The sequence below is a fragment of the Sinocyclocheilus grahami genome, unplaced genomic scaffold (genome assembly GCF_001515645.1).
Source record: "Sinocyclocheilus grahami isolate Dianchi unplaced genomic scaffold, SAMN03320097.WGS_v1.1 scaffold641.1, whole genome shotgun sequence".
Classification (NCBI taxonomy): Eukaryota; Metazoa; Chordata; class Actinopteri; order Cypriniformes; family Cyprinidae; genus Sinocyclocheilus; species Sinocyclocheilus grahami.
In genome coordinates, this window is record NW_015505820.1 from 16331 (window position 1) to 39867 (window position 23537).

At 37.7% G+C, this 23537-nt stretch overlaps 1 protein-coding gene across 1 annotated transcript in view; it reads left to right on the plus strand.

The window, feature by feature from the left end:
• Positions 1–23537, plus strand: part of LOC107558320 (arf-GAP with SH3 domain, ANK repeat and PH domain-containing protein 1-like) — a 33932-nt gene that overhangs the window by 8360 nt on the left and 2035 nt on the right. The window contains exons 9-20 of the mRNA XM_016241974.1: positions 1564–1745; positions 1999–2047; positions 4006–4169; positions 7873–8006; positions 8882–8973; positions 9166–9352; positions 12921–13006; positions 15277–15392; positions 16022–16089; positions 16274–16381; positions 16472–16697; positions 22769–22930. Coding sequence (XP_016097460.1) covers positions 1564–1745; positions 1999–2047; positions 4006–4169; positions 7873–8006; positions 8882–8973; positions 9166–9352; positions 12921–13006; positions 15277–15392; positions 16022–16089; positions 16274–16381; positions 16472–16697; positions 22769–22930 — 1574 coding nt within the window. The remainder of the gene's footprint in view (positions 1–1563; positions 1746–1998; positions 2048–4005; positions 4170–7872; positions 8007–8881; positions 8974–9165; positions 9353–12920; positions 13007–15276; positions 15393–16021; positions 16090–16273; positions 16382–16471; positions 16698–22768; positions 22931–23537) is intronic.

A 23537-nucleotide genomic window follows, 5' to 3' on the forward strand; every position in this document is an offset into this window, starting at 1 on the left:
AATTTAAGTGGGTCTGAATACTTTCCGTACCCACTGTATATAAATCTTATGTGGAAGGCTCAGGACCATAAATAATTGAATTCGCTCCATTCAGTTTAGCTGGTGTGGGAAAAAAAATTCAGCCAAAATTCGAAGACTTGCCAAAATACACAGAGACAGACAATGGAGTAAAACAAGGGTAAACATTGCCAGTGTTTAAACAACATGGATGAATTTGATGACATGTTCGGGTTTCAATCTATACAACAAACTTGCAGAGTTTCTTCTCAACAGGTAAGCTAAGCTTCAAGTTAAAAGTGTTCCTAATATGTTGGACCTTTTATTGAAGAATTCTACTTTACCTGTTGAAATATGCTATAAGAGCTGTGTTTGGGGGAGGCATGACACGCAAAAGGGGCATTTGCAAACAAAATTATGAATGTTTGAAAGCATGCTTTATTTTTGTAGTTCTGCTAGATGACACTAGTAGTGCAAAAACTGCCTACCCTAGCTTTAAGAGCCCACTAGGAAAATGAGCAACTGAGTGTTGACCACTTCATCGAATTTCTCTCCTCTCTTCTCCTCTCCACAGCCTTGTTTTCATTCACTTCATATCAAATGTGGCCTTACTACACTCCTAAACATACTCACTCCTAAACATCATTGTCTTGGACACAGTACCAGTCAGTCACAATAAGTGAAATTATGCAGGCAAAAAAGGTCCATTGCCAATAGTTGAGCAATGCATGAAGCACGGCTCACACAGAAGTCACTTTCAAACCAAGCAGCTTTCTTATGGTCAACGTGGCATATTAACGTAAAAAAAAAAAAAAGACTAGATTTCACCCACAAAATTTTACTAAGCAATGGAAAATGTGACAACATTTTTAGTTTAACTGAACACTACCAGTCAGCATTGTTAGCCTCCCTTTCTATGTCTCAGTCTCAGGTCTTGTCCTCCCTCACCCGCCACATCATATGTCATAATTTTTTGTCTTTTCCCCCTTGATGTCACTTTCCCCCTTTTAGACCCTCTGTCTCGCATTTCATCATCAAATCAAACCATATTCATAACAGTCTGGACCAGTGTTATGTAACAAACATGTGTGTTACATTTCTCAACACCTTTGTTCAGTCAGTAGCCTGTATGCATATCACTGTGCGATTGAGCCTATATCAGGTATCTAATAGTTAAATCACTAACTTCGCGAACTACTAGCAAGTGTTTTGTGAATATTATTTCTTTGTAAAAGGAAGGAATGTTAATTGAGTTTTTTTTTTAAATGTGTTTTATAGTTTTAAAAACTCTACTCATTTAGTAATGCACTAATGCACTGTGACCCATATGCTACTACAGGTATATGCGGTATGAGACGCTGAAAAAAATGACACTCAGCTAAAGATATCCATCTAGTGTGTACATATACCAGAAAAAAAGTGTGCAGATGGTACGCAAGAGTACTTTCTGTTCTGAATGTACCCCAGACAGACTGACAAACTCATCTGTGGGCTGTAGACCAGTAATAGACCTACGTTAAATGATTGTCTACCAAAATAATATATAATCTTTGTATTGGCTTCATTTTGTCATTATAAATTTAAAATCACACGGTCTGGGATGCTACAGCAGGAATATGAAGTAGTCAAGCATTTTTCCTGTTGTCACATTTCGTTTCAGTCAAACAGGCAGCCTGTCAAACTCAACCTGCTCACATGTCAGGTCAAGCCCAGCACTGAGGACAGGAAGTGCTTCGATCTCATTTCCCGTGAGTCAACAGACACCCACAGGGAGAGCTTCTTTTGTGGGAAACCACATGAGTGATTTAGTAGCTTAGTGTAATGTGTTTGTTTACTTTACCATACTCAGTCTTGGAAGAAAATTGTCAAACTTAATTTTAAATAGTTGGATAATTGCAACATTAATAAACTTTAATACTATCTTCTGGTGTTTAATTAGATTAATGAAAATCACTTCATGTATATGCAGATGGCTTATATTTTATTTGTCATGTGTTTCAGATAACCGTACATATCATTTCCAGGCTGAAGATGAGCAGGAATTTATAATGTAAGATTTTTTTATGGGACTTATTTTTTTTACACCACTTTGCATCTGTAAGTCACAAACTTTGTAATCTAACTTCTCTGTAAATGCAGTAATCTGTAATATTTTTTTATATACTGATAATGGGATCTCTCTGCAATTTAACAATTATGAACAATTATAGCAATCTGCCAAGCAGTGAAAACAACTATTATTTTGTGTGACTAGATTGTACTACTTTTACGGCAAACTAATATCGCAAATAGAGTTTGAGATTTTAACTCTCGTCTAAAGCATTTGCTCGATGGGTTTCGTGAATCTCTGTTGTGAGAAGTCTGTGAAGTGGTGTTAGGATTTAGCTGTTGTTTTTTTTAAGCAATACAGTCTTGTTGGCACATTGGTATTTCAGAATTACATGACTAAATGAGTGTTTAAGACAATATTATAAAAATCACCCTTTCTATGTCTCAGTCTCAGGTCTTGTCCTCCCTCACCCGCCACATCATATGTCATCATTTTTTGTCTTTTCCCCCTTGATGTCACTTTCCCCCTTTTAGACCCTCTGTCTCGCATTTCATCATCAAATCAAACCATATTCATAACAGTCTGGACCAGTGTTATGTAACAAACGTGTGTTACATTTCTCAACACCTTTGTTCAGTCAGTAGCCTGTATGCATATCACTGTGCGATTGAGCCTATATCAGGTATCTAATAGTTAAATCACTAACTTCGCGAACTACTATCAAGTGTTTTGTGAATATTATTTATTTGTAAAAGGAAGGAATGTTAATTGAGTTTTTTTTTTTAAATGTGTTTTATAGTTTTAAAAACTCTACTCATTTAGTAATGCACTAATGCACTGTGACCCATATGCTACTACAGGTATATGCGGTATGAGACGCTGAAAAAAATGACACTCCGCTAAAGATATCCATCTAGTGTGTACATATACCAGAAAAAAAGTGTGCAGATGGTACGCAAGAGTACTTTCTGTTCTGAATGTACCCCAGACAGACTGACAAACTCATCTGTGGGCTGTAGACCAGTAATAGACCTGGCAATTCAAGCTTTTTACAGTAGCAACTGTGTACAGTTACCATGCAGTCAAAAATTGACAACTTTTCTAATACATGTTCCTGTTAGCATGTTATTTCAAAGAAAAATGTATTTGCACTAGGGCTGCACAATTAATCAAATTTCTAATCGCGATTACAATTATGGATGCCACAATTACGTAATCGTTCAAAGCGGCAATTAATCGTTCAAAGTCCACTTATGGTATTCTGTGTGCTTAAGATGCGCTTTAATTTTAGTTTTAGTATAACATTATAATACAATTCATATTTTTTACTTTTTTTATAATTTAAAGAAGAAACCAATCCGATGTATCTAATACATGTTCCTGTTAGCATGTTATTTCAAAGAAAAATGTATTTGCACTAGGGCTGCACAATTAATCGAATTTCTAATCGCGATTACAATTATGGATGCCACAATTACGTAATCGTTCAAAGCGGCAATTAATCGTTCAAAGTCCACTTATGGTATTCTGTGTGCTTAAGATGCGCTTTAATTTTAGTTTTAGTATAACATTATAATACAATTCATCATATTTTTACTTTTTTTATTTTAAAGAAGAAACCAATCCGATGTATAGTTGACATTTGAGAGGCTTAATACTATTGAAAAGCACAACGTTTTTCAGTTAGAGTGTTTTCAGCTTGTTTATTTTCATATAAAAATAAGTCATGCAGTTGCATCAAACAGTAGTATAAACATCATTCAATGTAAATTGTGATCATTGTAATTAATAACCACATTTACAATTTCAAGGGAATAATCGACACTTATGATTTTTGTCATAATCGTGCAGCCCTAATTTGCACTCTTCAGTTTATTTAGTTGTGTCATAAAACTGTAAATAAAAAAGGTGGAGAATTCTTCTTGTGTTGCTCTGTTAATGTGTTTCTGCCTCTACAGATGGATCTCAGTGTTAACTAACAGTAAGGAGGAGGCGCTTAACATGGCCTTTAGAGGAGAGCAGGGTGGAGGAGATGATGGGCTGGAAGATCTCACTAAAGCCATAATAGACGATGTGCTGCGCATGCCCGGAAATGAAGTGTGCTGTGATTGTGGGGCTCCAGGTGCATATCTGTCTGTCCATCCATCCATCCATCCACTCATCTATCTATCTATCTGTCTATCCGTCCGTCTGTCTGTCTAAAAAGAAAATAATAATAAAACTGTGTCTGGTAAGGTTTCTCGGCCTCATTTCACTCTCTCCTCTCAGGTCTCTTCTCCACTCAATCTGTTGTTATTTTTTTGAATCCCTATTTCTGTTTTTCTCACTCTATTACCAGTGAAATCTGTCTCTCTCATGATGAAGCAGTGGCAGTGTGAGTGTGAGGATCAGGCAGTCAGTACAGACGAGCGCTGTTACATCACTCTCTTATGTAATTGGCTCATGCAAGCTATGCTGAACGTTCTGAGAGGGCGGCTGCTGCTCCAGGGATTATTTGATTAGCCTCTTTCACATTCATTGTTTTCTCTCTCTGCAAGAGGATAGAGATGTGGCCCAGTAAAGGATCCTGGGGCCTTTAAACTTGTTTTAATTTGTTGTAACATATAAATTGATGAACAATTTATAAATCGGGGAAATATGTTTTTATAGATTGTCAGGCTTATCAGTGAAAAGATTATTAATGCTATCCTGTTAGATGACCATTGTTAATGAGTAATGCCAGAATAAAGGCCCAGAATTCAAAGGAAATAACTATCAATAACTATAAAGTTTTAATCATTCTAAGTCCACACCACAATTATAACAATAATAACAAAAAATGTTAACATCGGTGTTGACACTAATATAGTTATCTTTATATTTATTGTTCTTAGTGTGAACGGTCCTTTAAAGGTGCAGTAGGAGATCTTGGAAAATGCTAACTTTAGCCTGATAGCACAGAAAGCGAACGTCCCACCCTCCCTGCAATCGCCGTCCAAAGCCATGCCCCCTGAACACATATACGCTGACAGACCAGAATACCAGAGACAACATTACAATAGGCTACATCAGCGGTTCTCAATTCCAGTCCTCGCACCCTCTTACTCTGCACATTTCATATGTATCTCTTATCACGTGCGACGTTTGTTCTATTCGACCGTAAGTGCCCTGGGAAATGTACATCACCGGATATTCCGCCATGATTCCAGTTCGAAGCGCGCGAATATGTTCCATACAAAGGGCATTAAAGTGTGCGAGACGTGAATTTAAATAGTATTTATTTACAGAGGTATGTTATGTCACACTTCACACTTCTTTAGTAAGTTTCGTCTGTGTGTGAAGGCGCTGTGCAGCGCAAATCCGTGAATGTCCGTGCGTGAACGCGCTGATGACGTATCCTGTCTGTGCGAACAGGGTGCGCAGAGGTATGCAAATACATATGTTGACAGGCAGGTAGGAAAGCCAATTAAAATGCTCGGACCAAGCATTTTGATTGGACAAACATTTCTTAGTCCTACGCCTTCCACAGAATATATAAATAAATTTAGACCACTTAACTTAATGATTGCTATTGGGATGTGAAGAGACTTTCAACCAGCATAACAAAAAAAGTTTCTGAAGACAATCACCAATTGATAGTTTTCACGTGACGTCACACCCTTATAGGAACGCCCACCTGGAGGGCAAAACGAAGCTTTGCTCCGCTGACCGCCAGTTATTTTTAGTAAGTAGTAATGTAGTAAGACGCAGATATTAAAAGGCGAAATTCAGTAAACACCTTATTGATTATGTATATTTTGTACAGGCAAGCAGATGAACCCAGAATATAAACACAATGTGCAAAGTTTCACGTTAAATGGTTTCCCATAGAAACCAGTTATAAGGAAAACACTCAACCATTAAGCGGATTGCGTTCATATTCCGGCCTTCTCTGCTTGCCAATGCAAACTATGCATTATTAATATAGAGATTACTAAATTTGATATTTTAATATTACGGTTTTAAATATATTAAGGCACTTTAAGCGTTTTTACAACGTTTTGTGACACTGTTTATTGATTGAAATATTGCCGCGGGTGCTTAATATGGATTGCAATTGGCCAAAACTTTCATTTTGTTCACATACCTTTGTTTTATTTTTTTGAGAGGTGACTTAAATATTTGCGGCTGTGAAGCAGATGGACTGAAAGCTATGAATTGCACCTTTAATTCATATTACGTATGAGATGAACTATAGACCAAATATTCAGTAGATATTAGTTGGATTATGTTATACAACTATGCTGTTGGGAGGTTGTTTGCTTGTTTGCTACATTGCTGTGTCATAGCTACTTTCATATGCAGTTCTTATGTTTTAGGTGGTTGGCTAGCACGTTGTTATATTACTAAGCAGTTGCTAAGGTGTTCTACGTGGTTGTTAGCACTAAGCACATAGCTACTTTTATATGCAGTTGCTAATGTGTTTTAGGTGGTTGTTAGCATTGTGCTATATTGCTGTGTGGTAACTAAAGTGCTCTGTTTGGTTGTTAAATTAGTATAGTTTCTATTTTCGTTTAGGAGTTCTGGGTGGTTGTTAGCACATTGATACATTGCTATGAGGTTGTTAAGGTGTTCTGGAAGGTTGTTAGCACATTGTTACATTTCTTCTATGCAGTTTCTTTGGTGTTCTGGATGGTTGTAAGGACGTTGCTCTGCAGTTGGTCAGGTGTTAAGGATTGGTTCCATTTTATGAACTAGGTGTCAAAAATAAGTCACATGATTTCAGGTATCATTTATGTCAGTAGCACAGACTATGTGGGATGAGTATGCATCATAGTTGCATCATACTCCTTTTTAAAACAAACCATTCTAGTCAACATTGATTCATTGATTCAAGGGCTTATAAATGAAGTTTAGGAAGCTTCAGGTCCACACGCCATGAGGCTTGAGTTATTGTGTTGAGCTGTTATTCAGCTCCTGCGCTGAGAGCGAAACGCTCTAATCTGTGTCAAGGTGCATGACTCCTTACATCAGTGAGTCTGTTTGAAAACAGGCTGGTTGATTTTTTTTTTTACCAGAGAGATGAATGATTGTATTTCATGGTAACTGATTGTGTGTCTGTCAGAGAAGAACTAATGTACAAGTACATCTGGGATTTACTGCACATGCAGAGAAAGCTGCTGGAGAAGACCTGTATCTATATATAGCTGCTGTGTATGTGTGTGTTCTCTTATCTTTGTTACCCTGTCATTGGTTCTGTTCAGGGGATGTCACTGGCACTCATGGAGCCACTAACACACCTGCCGCCAACACTAACACACAAACAGATCGTGTTATATTCTCATACAAACACGGATAACATGGCACTCTGAATTAAACTCCATTCAGTATTTACCATTCCATCTTCTAGAACAGTGGTTCTCAATTCCAGTCCTGGCGACCCCCTGCTCTGCATATTTTGCATGTCTCTCTTACTTAACACACCTGATTCAGATAACCAGCTTGTTAGAAGAGAGCTCCATGCATGAACTGTGTTCAGATTGACACGGTCCCTACACAGTGTTCATTGCTCCCTACTCCCTGAGCACCGGAAATCACTTTGCGCTACGCCACTGCCTGCAGCACCTTCACACAGATGAAACTTACTAGAGAAGTGTGACATAAATACAATTTAAATTCACATCTTGCACATTTTAATGCCCTTTGAATGGAACATATACGCTCCCTTTGAACTGGAATCATGGTGGAATATCCTTTAAAGTCCACTAGAATTTAAAATTATGAGTGCGACAAGGACCCCTTGTGGTAAAAATGTGTTTGTTTCTTTTCATAATTTTGCCTTTTTTTGTTGTTGTTGATGTTCTCAGATCCCAAATGGTTGTCAACTAACCTCGGAATCCTGACGTGCATCGAATGTTCAGGCATTCACCGGGAGATGGGTGTCCACATCTCACGCATTCAGTCTATGGAGCTAGACAAACTGGGAACCTCTGAACTCTTGGTGTGTTCGATTTAAAAAAAAAAAAATTTTCAGTATAGCAAAGGTCTTAAACAGGGTTTCTTTGGCAGTATTGCAGGGGGTCTGCCAATTATTGTTTGATCACAAACTAATTAATGTGACAAAATAAAAAGTATAGCCAAATTAACTTTAACCAAAGCTAAAGTTCAGCTAAATGTATTATTGTCCTTACCACATGTATCAAAATGTATTAAGTTAGTTTAAATTTGAATGTGCAAAACTCTCAATATCCTATTATCATCTTTAACTAAAACATGTTTGTGAATTGAAATTAAGCTAAAATAAAATATAAATATTATATGAAAAATGTAAGTTGCCGTGGTAACTAGGTGCAGAAAGTTTAATTTGAAGCCCTAAAATTACTAACTGGAAACAAATCAAGACTGTTATAACTGTTATAAATATAAATAAAACTAAATAAATAATACAGAATTACTGAAAATGTAACTAAAATAAAAATGAAAACTAAAAAAAAAATGCTCATTCAAAATATTGTACAATAAAACTATAATAGTATATAAATAATATGAAATTTTTTTATTTTATTTTAATGGTTTTACGATGCAAGAAGCATCATAACCAAGTGTAAAAACATCAGTATGATACTTATTAATGTTATTATAGGCCAAGCTTAAAATGTTTTTACATTATCTAATAATAAATAGTCCATGGCCAAACCCTTTAATATTTTAAAATCATATTTCATATAATGAAATGGGGTCAGTGCTTCTGACAAATGCATAATTGATTTTTCTACATAATTCATAATTATTCATTTATTTAATGATATTCGGAGAATTAGATGTATTGCAATTTAGGCATATTTAATTTTGTTTTCCTCTATTTTTTGCTTTTAGCTGGCCAAGAATGTGGGAAATAATAGTTTTAATGAAATAATGGAGGGAAATCTTCCTTGGCCGTCTCCCAGGCCCACTCCTGCTAGTGACATGTAAGTACATATAGCAAACATAAAATTAATTGTCATATTATATTTTAGTTTTCTAGTGTATTGAAAATACTTTCCGGTAAATGATAGATTTCCTTTATTTTCAGTTGCTTAAACATTTTTGAATGTTTGGATATTAATGTAAAATCCCATTTTACAAAAATTGTATTTCCCTCTCTCTTATGTCGATCTTAGGACTGTTCGTAAGGAGTTTATCAATGCTAAGTATGTAGATCATAAGTTCGCAAGAAAAACCTGCAGCTCAGCAGCAGCCAAGATGAGTGAGCTGTTTGAAGCCATCAGGTCACATGACCTGCTAGCTCTCATCCAGGTGTATGCTGAGGGGGTAGAGCTTATGGAACCAATACCTGAGGGAGGACAGGTGAGTGACAGCGTCTGAGAGTCAAATCGATCATTAAAAGGTATAGTAATTAGGACAGTGGGAAAATAGGGTCACTTATTCATTTACCATTTCATTTTTATTAAAAAAAAAAAAATTTGACCCATGAAAGGAAATATGCCGACCATTTTGGGAGGAGATAGTAGGTCCACAGGGACAGAGTGTATTTATACCTAAACAATTATATGGCATGATCGATGTCCCATGCACATCAGACTCTTTGATGAGCACAGATTTTGAGGTCTGGTGAAAATCAGAAAGCAGACACGCTGGATGTGACTTGAATCCTCTGCCTTGATCTTTTCTCAGTTTTCCTCACTGAGGGGTCCGTCATTGTATCAACTAATGACTGTGATAATGCTGCCACCCGACTCGGAGATGAACAGCTGCTTTTGAGGGGGTGTATTCGGGAAAATATTCTCAATCTAAAATTATCTCTGTTTCGCTTTTTATGATGTAGCCCAGGGGTCTTCAAATAAAATTGGTTGATGTCCAGTAATGAACACTCCTCACCAGACGAGGTCTGGACAATTATATACCTAAAAAAACATGAATTGATGGTTTTTGCCATTCACCTATATCTGCAGGATATTTACAGTAAGCTCAAATTTAAGACTTTTTAAGACCTGCACAAATAAAATTAAAATAACTGTAAAAAGATTTAGAGTTCAGATACAGGTTTTCACAAAAACAAAATGTTTTATAAAATGATAAACTTCACGTTTCAGCCTTTAAAGGACCCATATTGTAATCATGAAAAAAGCCAGGAATTTGTTTTGTTTTGAAGTTTTGACAATATGGGATCTTTAAACCATTTTTTAAAAGAAAATAGAGGTACAAGTATAAATTATTATATTAATTGAAACAATTATTATCAATCATTATATTAATTAAATAACATATACATATATTTTACATATAAATATAATCTTAATTGTTTAAATATTTAATACATTATCTTCTTGTCAGTCCACCAGTTCACATTTACAACTCATTGTAAATGAGTAAAAACATTGGTTGTTTTTCACATTGGTCTGAACAAAAACAGCAGACGGGCTTATTGAAAATGCTAATTCATTCTCTGCCAGCAGGAACGGCAGAAATATAGTGGTTTCTCCAGTAACGGCAGTACATAATGTATGTACATAAAGCGCAGCAGCTGACTTTGAAACGTGCAGCGCTCATATTTATTCAATGAAGTTTAATCACATTAAGCCAGGGGTCTCCAATTAAGAATTTCTTGTACCATCTGGTACCAAGACTTTTTATGGCCTTAAATTTAAGACTTTTTTAAAGACTTTTTAAGGATTTCAACTTTCCTAATTTTTTAGAATGCCATTGTTTTACACTCACTGAAAGTCTGTGCTCTGCTCTCTGCTCTCTTCACTAAACGCACGACTGCACATAGTCTGAACATAGCAACAGTTAACTGTAGTAGCAACCCATGGCGCCATAGGACCCAAACGGCTCTACTGATCTGACCTTGATGTGCTTGATATACATTTTATTTTATTAGAAATTAGCATTTATTTCCTCATGTCAAAATGCTTTGCGGTCCGGATTCGGACCGGAGTCTGCTAGTTGGCGACTCCTGATGTAGCCTATTGCCCGAGCATAAGCTGATTTCGGGTTATCTTTTGTTGAATCCTCAAACATGAAGCAGTGTCCATGGCTGTGTCAGAGACACTATTAGCCAGATATGTTAGTGGATCTTCATCAATACATTACATAACACAATTGAAATTACAATATACATACATTACTATTCAAAAGTTTGGGGTCAGTCTTTTTGAAAGTCCCTTATAACTACCAAGGCTGCTTTTATTTGATTTGATCGAAAACAAAGTAAAAACAGCAATATTGTGAAATATTTTTTTACAATTTCAAATAACTGTTTTATATTTTTTTAAGACTTTTTAAAAGACTTTTTAAGGATTTCAACTTTCCTAATTTTTTAGAATGCCATTGTTTTACACTCACTGAAAGTCTGTGCTCTGCTCTCTGCTCTCTTCACTAAACGCACGACTGCACATAGTCTGAACATAGCAACAGTTAACTGTAGTAGCAACCCATGGCGCCATAGGACCCAAACGGCTCTACTGATCTGACCTTGATGTGCTTGATATACATTTTATTTTATTAGAAATTAGCATTTGGCATTTATTTATTTCCTCATGTCAAAATGATTTGCGGTCCGGATTCGGACCGGAGTCTGCTAGTTGGCGACTCCTGATGTAGCCTATTGCCCGAGCATAAACTGATTTCGGGTTATCTTTTGTTGAATCCTCAAACATGAAGCAGTGTCCATGGCTGTGTCAGAGACACTATTAACCAGATATGTTAGTGGATCTTCATCAATACATTACATAACACAATTGAAATTACAATATACATACATTACTATTCAAAAGTTTGGGGTCAGTCTTTTTGAAAGTCCCTTATAACTACCAAGGCTGCTTTTATTTTATTTGATCGAAAACAAAGTAAAAACAGCAATATTGTGAAATATTTTTTTACAATTTCAAATAACTGTTTTATATTTGAATACATCTCAAATACAAATGTCATTTTACATTTTCCAGTCTTAATTGTCACATGATCCTTCGGAAATCATTCTTATATGGCAATTTTATTATTATTAATGTAAAAAAAACAAAAAAACATTTGTCCTGCTACATTTTGTATAAATATTTTTGTGGTAACCATGGATTTTTTTCTGGATTCTTTGATGAATAGAAAGATCAAAAGAACAGTATTTATTTGAAACAGAAATCTTTTATAACAATATACAGTAAATTTTTTGTTTATTGTATATTGTCTTCACTGTGACTTTTGATTAATTTAATGTATCTTTGCTCAATAAAAGTGTTGACCTTGTTTCCATCAGCAGATTTGTGCTTCATTTAAAAAATATTTTTATTTTTTTAAAATATATATATATATTTTTTTTAATTATTTCCTTTAAAATACCATGCAAAGAGAAATTCTACCACCATTTTTTAAGCTACTTAAAAAAAAATTTTTTAATAATAAAGTAAGTCCGTTTATTTTGACAATGAGTCATAAATTTTTTTTCTGGATTCTTTGATGAATAGAAAGATCAAAAGAACAGTATTTATTTGAAACAGAAATCTTTTATAACAATATACAGTAAATTTTTTGTTTATTGTATATTGTCTTCACTGTCACTTTTGATTAATTTAATGTATCTTTGCTCAATAAAAGTGTTGACCTTGTTTCCATCAGCAGATTTGTGCTTCATTTAAAAAATATTTTTATTTTTTTTAAATATATATATATATTTAAAAAAATTATTTCCTTTAAAATACCATGCAAAGAGAAATTCTACCACCATTTTTTAAGCTACTTAAAAAAAATTTTTTTTAATAATAATAAAGTAAGTCAGTTTATTTTGACAATGAGTCATACATAAAAAAAAAACAGGAATTAAATAAGATTTATTTTTCAGTTAACACAATGATAATAAATTTCCTTTTTTTTATTTGTTTTTTTATTTGTTTTTTTTTAAATTTGTGCTTCTGTGTTATAGGAAGGAGGAGAGACTGCATTGCACTACGCTGTGAGGACAGGTGACCACACCTCACTGCACCTGGTTGACTTCCTTGTCCAGAACAGGTATGGATCACCAGCCTATAACCACAAAAACCTGGGAGCAGACACTCCTGGCCATGTTTTTACTATCAATTTTTTGCAGTGAATGATCCTTCATTTTAAGCAGTCACCTCTTGTTGCATTCCATCACTATTATCATAAAGAGCTTCATGATTAACCAGGATGAGTTTTAATGTGTTTTTTATTTAGGTTGGCAGGTGTTCATGTATGAGCACCAGCACTTTTGAAGGGATTATTATGCAGATAATAGAGTAATTTAAATTCAACTTTAGCTCAATTTGCTCTCTAGTGTGTGGTTTAAAGCTGCATAACAGCATTATAAGATCGGGTCATGCCTGGGCCAGAAATATACTTGACTCAAATCCTAGTAAATAATCATAATTCGATTTCCCTGAGAACTGGAACACTGAAACTATTCCAGGTTCGCATTAAAGGTTGACTCGAGCAATATGACAGCATAAGGGAAATAAATCCAACCCAGACAACTGGAATTGTTTTATTTTTTGGACAGCATGGCTCACTCTGCTCTAACTCCTCGCCAGGTTTTTCATTCCCCAATCCTCACTTGCTCCCCGATTACATCTGAAAGATACTCCGAGTTCATTCCATGGCAAAGTTTGCACTGTGATAAATTTAATATTAGGTTAATGTTTGTGCAATTTCTGTACAGTTATACAATATTAATCAGTACATTAATATTGATTGATGAATGTGTTTAAAATGTGAAGTGATGTTATTTTCTGTTAACACTTTGTTTCCATAAAAAGGTTGGGGTCTGTAAAATGTCTCTTATAGTCACCAAGACTACATTAAAAAATAAAAAAAATTATACAATTTTAAATCAATATTTCTTATTATATTTTAAATTAATTTGTGGTGGCAAACCTGAATTTTCAGGAGTCATTATTAGTTTTCAGTGTCACATGATCCTTCAGAATTATTTCTAATTTGCTGATTTGGTTATCAAGAAACATTTCTTACTGTTATTGATATTGAAAACAGTTGTGCTGCTTAATATTTTTACAGAAACCAGGATTCTTTAATGAAATTTCAGGATTCAGAATCCGATTTCAGGATTCTTTAGTGAATAGAAAGTTCTAAAGAACAACATTATTATTATTTTGTGACAATGTACAAGTTTTTACTGTCATTTTTTTTTATTTTAATGCATCCTTGCTTAATAAAAATATTAATTTCTTGATTTCAAAAATATTTTTACTGACTCCAAACCATTTAAACTGTAGTGTACTGAATGCGGAAGGAAAGCTTAGTCATATTATACATGTCTTTGTAAATTCCACAGTGATTCTTCAGTTGTCCCCACAGTCATGTCCACCGGTTGTGTTAATCTGTCTTTAATATTTACTAAACATTTAGGATTTTTTCTCATTGTCTTTCCAGTATTGTTGCAAATTCCTTTTTATTTCAGTCTGGCATTTGTCTATCTGACAGTCTACTAAATAAATATTTCACAATATAACTAGTAAATGTCCTGACATGCAGTTGCATTATGGGCTTTAATGTGTTTTATGGAAGACAGATGCTCATTTCAACTTGATTGTAGTAATCAGTTATATCAAACATAATTTTGTATATGTATACAGGTGGACATTCACATATTCATTGACACTACACAGAAATATGTTTGACACACCAACTGAGAATCTCCATGCAGAATCAAATGAACACTGATACGGTCATACTGGGCAAAGTGGAAATTAGCATTATCCTTTCAGAACTTAGATTAGACCCTGAATTTTACTGTGTAGCGCTAATCACTACAGAAAATGTTCAAGCTGAACTTAAGTCTGAGTCAGGGAAATATATGAATTTGCTCTCGTAGAGAGCGGGGATATGCTGGTGTAGATGTGTAGCCTGTTTTGTTTTCCTTTGTTGTGATTCACACTAGGTAAACAGAACTGGGTCATTTACTTGCTCTCTCCCTATGTTTGCCGTTTAGTCACTGCTGACCCAAATTCAAAAGTGTGAAGTGGTTCATTAAGAGTGAAAATCTTGTTAATGTCAGCCTCAGTTAAAGATTTGAATTGCAATAAAGCACGCTTTGGAGATATGCTCAGATGATTTTGTTAACATGTTAACAAGACCATAGTTTTGTGCCAAAATTGATGCAGGTTGGATTTTGATACATAATTATTTTGCTTTATGTAGGAAGTTTTGAGTTCTAATACTTAGTGTGTTTTTAATAGTACAATAAACTCTTGCATATGTCAGAAGATCAAGAAAAAATTGATTCTTCATATCTCTGTCTCCAGTGGGAATCTGGATAAACAGACGGAGAGGGGAAACACGGCCCTGCACTACTGTTGCCTGTATGAGAAACATGAATGCCTCAAACTACTGCTGAGAGGCAAACCAGCTACTGATATCAGTGAGTTACACATGCATTTACTGTACTTCTTTACTTTCCACTTATTATGCCTTTATAATATGCTTAATTGTATACAAACATGTAGGCATGGACAATAAATCAGTACCATACTGATAATTGGCCATTAAAAAAATTATTTTATTTTTGTATTATTATTATGCTACATAATTTAATAACTTGTATTAATGAATTAATGATTTGATTTTTTTTTTCATACTGCAATTTATGATGCTTAAATTCATTCAAAAATTCTAAAATCAAACCAACAAAAGAACAATAATATGTAAGTGCTGTGACAAGTCCCGGTTAGTCTAATAAATAAAATAATTAATAAAAGAAAAAAGTCGATAGAATAGAAAAAGGGTTGTGGCATTTAAAATGAATGAATTTATATTTTTAGGGTTTTTTTGTTTGGTAATTTGTTAATTTAGGCAAAATAGTCTAGAATTATAATGTTGGTCATTTATGCGTAATTGACAGTAACATAAAAATAAAATAATTGCCATCTTATCATATCAGCCAGAATCCCTGATTACATATACTGTATATTTATCAACGCTTAGCCACCACATTGTTTCATGATAGACATTATGTATAATTTCTGGCTAATGTGGGACCTTATGTTTCAGCCAATCAGAATGGAGAAACAGCTCTGGATGTGGCCAAGCGGTTGAAGATCATTCCGTGTGAGGAAGCGGTGAGTAACTTCTGGGTCAGATGATATAATCCTTCCTTTCAAAACACTTAATACATGTCCGAAAATATGTCCTTCATGATCAAAGAACAGTAAGGGGCAGCAAAAATGTGGTAAAGGCCCCAGGGTGTTAAGATGTGGCTGTTTTTGAAGATCTGACTCATATTTGTGTATGTGTGTGCTTCAGCTGGCACAAGCCACTGCAGGAAAATTTAACCTTAAAGTCCATGTGGAATATGAATGGAATCTCAGACTGGAGGAGCTTGACGAGAGTGACGATGATCTGGATGACAAAGTAACACATCCCCCCTTGAACCTCTCTTAAAATGTTCAAACTTATATGACTCACTGACTGAAAAAATTCCACATTGTTTTTCATTCCCAGCCCAGTCCCATTAAGAAGGATCGTTCTCCCCGGCCCCAGAGTTTCTGTCACTCGTACAGTCTGTCTCCTCATGACAAGCTCTCTCTGCCTGGTTTCACTGGTCAGCGTGATAAGCAGCGCCTTTCATACACTTCACTCTCCAATCAGATGTACAGCGTTTCGACTGACTGCCCGTCCTCTCCAGTCTCAGATGCTCCACCTCTGCCTCCTAGGAATGCAGGCAAAGGTAAACCAGAAACTCAAAGCCGATCAAATGCAAAAAAACTTGAACATAACCTTGTTCTAACCAGTCTTGCGTATTAATAATTAAATATATTAATTTATGTTATAAATTCTATTTATATTCATAAAAGCTGTTTATGAACATATTAATCTAGCTCTTAGCTTCTGTAATTTTAGTTCAGTTTGTAATCCTAAAACCTGTACAGTAAACTAAAAAAAAAAAAAAAATAAGCAAAACTGTTAACAGCTGTAACAAATATCTGTGGTTTTTATCCCCTCTCTGTTGCTTTGCACAGACTCCAGCTGTGCTTACTTTTCCTTTTGATACTTTTGTTTATAGTTTAACTTTCTGATATGTCATTGTATTAATAGGCAAACCTATGTAAAATATCATTCAGTCTTTTTCCATCTTTTTCTTCATTCTCTCTCTGTATTTTTCAAATTTTCTCGTCTCTTGCAGCTCCTCCTCTGGCTTTCCTTGGCTCTCATTCCCACTATGCTACTCTGGCTAGCACTCGACAATACATAAGTGACTATCTTTTTTTTATTTGCATAAACCTCTCCTGCTTATTTAATCTATTTAATGACCTTATTCTGTGATCGTACGGCTGTGTCTTTAACTGAAGGCTGCTGCATCGCAGTGAACTAAATGTTTTTATATGAAAGTACACTAACATACAAATGTTTTGAGGGCAGTAAGACATTTTTTCTTAAGGAAATGGATACTTTTAAATATAAAGGACTGTTAAATTGATCAAAAGTGACAATTTAGACATGACATTGTAATGTTACAAAATATGTCATATATGTCATATATTTCAATATTTCAAATAAATGCTGTTCTTTTAAAAGTTCTATTCGTTAAAGGGGTATGGCAGAGTCTTAGCTTTGATAAAGAATATCTCTTTGGTTTTGAGACTAGTGTTTGCAACTTCAGGGATCTTATCTATGCACAATCAGCCTGTAACACTCCAAAGAGAAAGGAAAACTTGAAATCGCATCATATGACCCCTTTAAAGAATCCTAAAAAATGTATTTCCACAAAAATATAAAGCAACACAACTGTTTTCAACAATAATAATAAATAAAAAAATTATTGAGCACCAAATCAGCATATTAGAGTGATTTCTGATGGATCATGTGACACTGAAGACTGGATTTATTCATGTGATTTATTCATCACATGAATAAATTACAACTATAATAATTATTTAAATAGAAAACGTCTCAGGTTACGCATGTAACCATGGTTCCCTGAGAACAGAGAACGAGACGCTGCGTCCTCTAGAGGATGCTAGAGGAACGCCTTCAGCGTGACCGGTGTCTGAAGCATGAATGAAAAAACGACAATGAACTTGACATTGGCAGGTGGAAGCCCGTGACGTAAGCAAATGAGCGACTGCAAGTATAAAAGGAGCACCTGTGGAATATGTCATCCTCTTTTTTTGTCTGAGGAGGCACAGGTATGATGCCCGAAGCATGACAATGACACGCAGCGCCTCGTTCCCTGTTCTCAGGGAACCATGGTTACATGCGTAACCTGAGACATTCTCTTTCGAAAGGGAACTCAACGCTACGTCCTCTAGAGGGCGCTAGGGGGATGGTCTACCCACGCCGCCATGCTGAGTGATGAGTGCCCAAAAACGGGATTCCTTAAGTCAAGGACTCAAGGAACACCATCCCTTCTCCAGCCAGATTGCTTTTGCCAGAACCCGAGCCACAACCTCTACAGGCAGGCTCAAGCTCGCCAGCGTCGTAGACTAGCCCACCTACCAAAGTACAGAACTCTAGAGTGGAGGTCTCAGCATAACGACTCTCTAGAACGAGAGGAGACCTGGCTACACTCAACGCCAGGGGCAGTCAGTGAGGCTCAAGAGCCTACACATTAATACTGCCTCAGCGGAGCTATGCAAAGTGGAGGCTTCAGCAGAATGACTCTCTTAAAATGAGATGAAGCCTAACAACACTCAACCATAGTTGAGGGACTCTCAAGAGTGGAGATCTCAGCATAACGAGACTCTAAAGTGAGAGGAGACCTAGCTACACTCAACGCCAGAGCGGAGTTCTAAAGAGCGGAGGCTTCAGCAGGATAACTCTCTTAAACGAGAGGAGCCTAACCACACTCAACCCTCGTTGAGGGGTTGAGGAGCTCTTAAGAGTGGAGGTCTCAGCATAACAACTCTCTAAAGCGAGAGGAGACCTAGCTACACTCAACGCCAGAGGCAGTTAGTGAGGCTCAAAAGGGGAGAGCCTACGAACCCATATTTCTGCCTAAGCGGTGCTCTGGAGAGCGGAGGCTTCGGCAGGATGACTCTCTTAGACGAGAGGAAGCCTAACGACACTCGATCCTGGTAGGGGAACTCTGAAGAGTGGAGGTCTCAACATGATGACTGTCTAAAGTGACAGGAGACCTAGCTACACTCAACGCCAGAGGCAGTTAGTGAGGCTCAAAAGGGGAGAGCCTACGAACCCATATTTCTGCCTAAGCGGTGCTCTGGAGAGCGGAGGCTTCAGCAGAATGACTCTCTTAAACGAGAGGAAGCCTAACAACACTCAATCCTAGTTTAGAAGCTCTTAGGAGCGGAGGTCTCAGCATAACGACTCTCTAAACAAGAGGAGAGCTGACTACACTCAGCGCCAGAGGCCGTCAGTGCGGCTCAAAAGAAAGAGCCTACAACTCATATTTACTGCCTAAGTGGAGCTCTGGGGAGCGGAGGCTTCAGCAGGATGACTCTCTTAAACGAGAGGAAGTCTAACGACACTCGACCCTGGTAGGGGAACCCTTAAGAGTGGAGGTCTCAACCTAACGACTGTCTAACGTGAGAAGGGACCTAGCTACACTCACCGCCAGAGGCAGTTAGTGAGGCTCAAAAAAGAAAAGAGCCTACAAACTTATATTACTGCCAAAGACGGAGTTCTAAAGAGCGGAGACTTCAACAGGATGACTCTCTTAAACTCAAGGAAGCCTAACTCAACCCTACTCTAAGAGTAGAGATTTCAGCATAACGACTCTCTAAAGTGAGAGGAGACCTAGCTACTCAACGCCAGAAGCAGTTAGTGAGGCTTGAAAAAGAAAAGAGCCTACAAACCCATACCACTGCCTAAGCGCAGCTCTGGAGAGCGGAGGCTTCAGCAGGATGACGAGAGGAAGCCTCAAAACTCAGCCATAGTTGAGGAGCACTTAAGACTGGAGATCTCAGCATAATAACTCTCTAAAACGAGAGGAAACCTAGCAACACTCACTCACCGAAGATACACTTATAATGAAACCCAATTCCAGACCCTCAGAAAGAATCCTCATCATTGGTTCGGCCTCAGGGTCCACTCTCAAGTGCACATGATGGGGGGGAGAAGGAGGGTTTCAGGTTCAAGTACCAGCTCCAGATGGCTGTTTGCCGTGTCCGCGCTGGATCTTTCCCCTTAGATCCCTTCTCCTGTCTCTGAACTCCCACCTCCTCTGTGATCTACTCCTCGGAGGAGGAGGACCACGAGTGGCCACACTCACCGCCTGGCCTGTCTCCGATCCGTAGACCGGGATGGGCCAGGATCCCCCTCATGTTTGGGTGCAGACATAGACCGGCGCGGTATAAAAGACTTATAAGCCGCCAAGCGCGCTTTCGCCTCCCTGAATTTACCGACCACCGTCTCAACGGATGTGCCGAACAGCTCAGAAGGCAAAATCGACATATCGAGAAGAAAGCATTTCTCTTTCTCCCCGATGTCCGCCAAGTTCACCCACAGATGTCTCTCAGTGGCCACCATCACCGCCATAGACCTGCCGATTGCGGCAGCTGTCTGCTTGGTGGCCCTGAGCGCCAGATCTGTGGTGCGGCGCAGCTCGGTCACCGCCTCAGGGGAAAGCCCCTGACCCTGGTCTAGGTCTTTCAGCAACTCAGCCTGGTACGCCTGCAATACTGCCATCGTTTGCAAAGCAGCACCAGCCTGACCTGCTGCCGTGTATGCCCTACCATTCAAGCGCAAAGTCTCCTTCAATGGCTTGGATGGCAGGGCTGGAGCTTTCAACGTCGATGTCACCCCAGCCGAGAGATAGCTCGCAAGCGTCTCTTCGATAGGGGGCATCGACGCATATCCGCGCTCACGCATCCCCTCGATGCCAGCATAATTAGACTTATGCTGGTATTGATGGATGCGGGCTGAATATGGTTTATCCCATGCCTTCTCGATCTCAATATGGAGATCTGGAAGGAATGGGAGGCTCACGGGAGCTGGGCGGTTATGTCCAGAAAGAAATCGCTCATCCAGTCTGCCACGAACAATTTCCCCTTTATCGCGCCTCCACTGCAGATCTAACCTCGCAGTGGCGCAATCCATAACCTCCAACAGCTCATCATACGCGGGGCAGGTAGACTGAGAAGGCTCAGAAACATCCTCTCCACCCTCATCAGCCAGATCCTGCTCACTTTGCAACAGAGCACTTCCTGCTGGATCAGAGGATGTAAGTGACAACACATCTTCTTCCAGCAGTTCACCCTCTGCAGCCGCCGACGAGCGTGAAAGATTAACCCCTCTCTCGAACTCGTCAGCCAGCTCCATCTGCGATCCCCACGATCTCAGCCTCCTCGCTGCCTCAGCAGCGGCAGGACCCGAGCCGCGGGGGGCAGATGATTGTCCCAATTCCCTCGAAAAAAGGGACAAACGAGATTAGAGCTTTCTCGCTGAGAACTGCTCCCAATGAACGCATTCCGTTCCCTCGAGAACAGAACGCGCGTGCTCTTCGCCCAAACACATAACGCAAAGGTTGTGTGCGTCATCTGGTGTCAGATAACGCTGACACGGATCTGCAAATCTCCTAAAGCGTCTCGCAACAGACATCGTTTTCTTACCAATCACACTCCAGAAACAAGGATCCCTGAAGACAAAAAAGAGGATGACATATTCCACAGGTGCTCCTTTTATACTCGGAGTCGCTCATTTGCTTACGTCATGGGCTTCCACCTGCCAATGTCAAGTTCATTGTCGTTTTTTTCATTCATGCTTCAGACACCGGTCATGCTGAAGGCGTTCCCCTAGTGTCCTCTAGAGGATGCAGCGTTGAGTTCCCTTTCGAAAGGGAACAGTTATTTTAAATTGTAATAATATTTCACAATATTATGTTTACTGTATTGTTGATCAAATAAATGTAGCCTTGGTGAGCATAAGAGACTCTTTTTTTAAAAAAATTTTTTTTTATCACCGATCACAAACTTTTGGAAGGTAGTGTACCTACTAAAGAAATTAATTTCAGATGATTTGAAAATGATATAGAACACATTGAAATGAGCTTTAGAAAATACATTTATTATTATAAAAAAAAAAAAAAGTAACATTAACAAATTACTATCATAGGCGGTGAATACAAATGCTGACAAGATAAATGCTTCTTAGTAGATGGCATGTTGCGCATAAATTGGATTCGGATGTGCCTTGATGCCTTTATACTTCTAGATACTGCATACTTCTGGTTTTGGACTATACAATCACTCAAACCACCATCACTGTGTCGTGGTCACTAATATTTCTTATATGCAAGTTTAGCAGACAAATCAGATTCAGTACATCCTATTTACTTATCACTTGATGATTCTGCTACAGTTAATCTGATTTAGTAAATAGATGATTTGACTTTCCTTAGTAACAACTAAAGTGCAGAATTTGCTGAAGTTGTTAACTTGCTGCGTTTGCTTACATCTCATCCCTTTCCTGGTACCCTCTGACTGAGTTTTTCACTGGCTATTGACTGTCAAAATATGTAACATCGAATAGACCATCCATGAGAATAAACCTTACTCAACTTTTTTGTGGTGTCTCGATGTCCTTTTCCAATTTGTCACTCATCTCTAGTTTCTCCACTTCCACTTTAAGTACCCCACTTACCTGACTTGCTTCAGTTTCAGTAGCAATTGTCATCTTATCCATGTGGTTACCCACACTCTCATTCTTTCCCTTTATTTACTTATCTTTCTATCCTGCCGTCCTTCCTCCTGTATCATCCACAGAGCCCATGTTAAATGACAGTATCCATTCTTCCCCGTGACATCACTGCATGTTCTTGTTTTATGTTTGTTTTCCCTCCAGCCCCTCCATTATCAAACCTGCCCCCCTCCAACCCTGCCGCACAGACCCCCGCTAGTGGCAGCTCCACCCTGTCAAAGAAGAGGCCACCTCCCCCTCCCCCTGGACACAAACGCACTCTATCCGACCCCCCCACCTCTCTCTCACACACCCCGTTCAGTAAAGGTGGGCTATACTTAGTCAACAACTCTAGGTTGAATTACAAAACTAATGTTTCTGGTGTTTATTTTTGTCCAGGTTTTCATTTACTCCGATCCACATAGAATGGATTTGATTTTTCCATTTATATGAGACATTTTCAGTTGAAACACCAATTTAGTTGTTTTTAAATAACATTCTAGCAAGAAATTACGGTCTTTTGGTTAATTTTAGATAAATCCTTAGTAGCTGTTTTTACCATCCCCAGGCTTCCTGCATTCACTTTTGGTTTAGTCTCTACAATATATTACCAGATAATTTGCATCCCATTCATTCTGTGGTGTTGTTACATGTTAAACTCCATAACATTTTAAATATGAAAACCAATATTGAGAGGAAAATATTGCCAATGAAAGCCTCAGCCTAATGACCCATCCCTAACCTTTTGACCTCTGCATTGTACCCTGCCCCAGTGGTTTACATGATTCTTAACATTTTGGGTAATGGGAAAGAGAAAGGCATGGCAAAATAATGGTCTGAGTTTTATTAATAGGTGAAAGACATACTTGAATGCATTGCATCTTGCCATGATCTGTTTGGATATAAATCTAAATTAAGTTGTTGATTGAAATAA